This window comes from Phragmites australis, chromosome 6, assembly GCF_958298935.1.
Source record: "Phragmites australis chromosome 6, lpPhrAust1.1, whole genome shotgun sequence".
NCBI lineage: Eukaryota > Viridiplantae > Streptophyta > Magnoliopsida > Poales > Poaceae > Phragmites > Phragmites australis.
In genome coordinates this window covers 16,242,839-16,244,721 of record NC_084926.1, presented here as the reverse complement: position 1 = coordinate 16,244,721, position 1,883 = coordinate 16,242,839, and the positions used below count along the sequence as shown (strand labels likewise).

The 1,883-nt window shown below is 48.7% G+C and overlaps 1 protein-coding gene across 2 annotated transcripts; it reads right to left on the bottom strand.

Moving 5' to 3' along the window:
• Window positions 1–1,582, bottom strand: LOC133921918 (thioredoxin-like 4, chloroplastic). Of its 2 annotated transcripts, XM_062367018.1 has the most exons (4): window positions 1,098–1,582; window positions 826–998; window positions 643–723; window positions 1–378 (listed from the first exon to the last, which is right to left on the bottom strand). In XM_062367018.1, exons 1-3 carry the CDS (start codon window positions 1,527–1,529, stop codon window positions 678–680), a joined length of 651 nt encoding a protein of 216 aa, XP_062223002.1. In that variant the 5' UTR covers window positions 1,530–1,582; the 3' UTR covers window positions 1–378; window positions 643–677. The 2 variants fall into 2 exon arrangements, with proteins under 2 accessions (XP_062223002.1, XP_062223003.1); XM_062367019.1 differs by lacking the exon at window positions 643–723 and having other exon boundaries at window positions 1,098–1,577.
• Window positions 1,583–1,883: the final 301 nt, after the last annotated feature.

Below are 1,883 nucleotides of genomic sequence, written 5' to 3'. Positions count from 1 at the left end.
TTTCGCAGAAGGCATTTGATTTTATTAAAGATCGATTCAGATATTATACATCTATTTTTACAGAAAATGGTACATTGGTTCAGAATCATCATATGAATAATAAATAGGTGGTTGGCATCCCAACGCATAGGACCAGGGCGGATCTTCAGCAGGGGCGTGGGGGCTCAAGCCCCCTACCCTCTGGTGCTCCATGAGAGGAAAGGGAGATAGGAGGGAGAAGAAGAGAGGGGGCTAAAGGAGCAAGAAGGAGATCGAGTCCCCTAGCAGTCTATCCTGCGTCCGGCATTGCATAGGACGTCAAATAATTCTGCTCAAGCTCCGTATCTGCACCTTGACGAAATCATTGCTCACCAATGGAGTTACTCCTCCAGCTCTTCTCTGCAAGGGAAATGAAAATGGTAGCACATTACTAATCCATGACCCAGCAGTATTGGTTCAAAATGTATGCTTTAAATTTAGTTCTGTTCTTAAACAATAATGGTTCCTGACTTCCTAAAGGCCTGATAGTATGACACAGATCGATAACTTAAAATGAATCTTCATTTGGTCTCGAACATGCGCAGTACATATCAGAATATATATAGCATAGACACGCTCAATCTTTTTCATTAGTTCGTACTAGAATATATGATTGATATAGACCTTGCTAAGTTTATATGCTCGATCAAAGGCTAGCTTTAGCAACGCAAAATTTGCATATCCAGAGAAGTAATTTTTTTCCTTCTGAAATGGCAAATCCAAAGAAGAATTAAGTACGAAATATAGTATCTTGATAAGATCTGAAGATATCTTGTCAGCTCCAAAACAGATAAGAAGATCACTCACTCAGGTTCAGGCTCAGGCGAGGTGTACTTCCGGATGGCGGCAATGATCCTCTCCTTATCCCTCGTCGCGAACGACTCCACCAGCACTCCGTCCTTGTAGAAGTGGAACAGCGGCACGATCTTGATGCGCAGCCGGTCCGCCACCTCCGACTGCTCGTCGTACTCGTCAATCACCTGCGAAGCATTTTCCATCCACGCGTTAAACAAAATCATATCAAGCACGCTCGTTGTGCGGCAATGGCGCGCGCGACTATTGCAGCTGTATATACGGACGTTGTGCTTGAGGAAGACGACGGGGGTGCCGTCGTCGCCGGAGCCCTTGCAGAGCCGCATGAACCCCTTCTCGATGTACTTGCAGCTGCCGCACGAAGGCCGGTAGAAGTCCACAACCACCAGGGCGCCCGCGGCCTTGGCACGCTCCAGGTGCCGCGCGAACTCCTCGTCCGTCTTGAACTCCGTCACGCAGTCCACCGGGCAGAACTCGTCGTCGTCCTCCTCCACGGGGGGCAGGCCCGGGAGGGACCCGTTCGTGCTCCCGGCCGCTTCTTCTTCTTGGCTGCTGCTCTCCGTCACGGAGGCGGCGAGGCGGCGGCGGAGAGGAGTTCTTGGGAAGTGGACGGAGGTGATGGGAGGGGAGCTGGAGGCGGCGGCGGTGGTGGGGAGGAGGGAGAGGAAGCGGAGGGGGCGAAGGGAGGAGGTGGTCATGACGGCATTGTGGTGGTGACCGGTGCGTCGAGGTGCTGTGGATATTGCTGCTTTGTATTATTTTTTCTTTCTTTCTCATGCAGAAAATATTTTCTATTGTGGTTGCGGGAGGAGGAAAAAAAAGTGTTTTGCGGCTGGGATTTCTTTACGAGAATATGATAAAGCTTTGACATTTCTCCAACGAAGAGTGGAGCCAAACGGTTGCTTATTTTGGTTGGTACAGTGTGCCGTATAGCATCATGTTCACTAGGTTCAAACTCCCACTTCTAAGGAACCGGTTAATAAAATATCTCCTCAATATCGATTAAATAGTAACCACAACTAAAACTGTAATAGTATTGGTTCTTAACCTCT

Coding starts and splice junctions, on each gene's coding strand:
- LOC133921918 (XM_062367018.1), bottom strand. CDS start 1,529: ATGACCACCTCCTCCCTTCGCCCCCTCCGCTTCCTCTCCCTCCTCCCC. Junction 999..1,097: donor TCGTCTTCCTCAAGCACAAC/GTCCGTATATAC, acceptor AATGCTTCGCAG/GTGATTGACGAGTACGACGA. Junction 724..825: donor TCGCCTGAGCCTGAACCTGA/GTGAGTGATCTT, acceptor TTGCCATTTCAG/AAGGAAAAAAATTACTTCTC.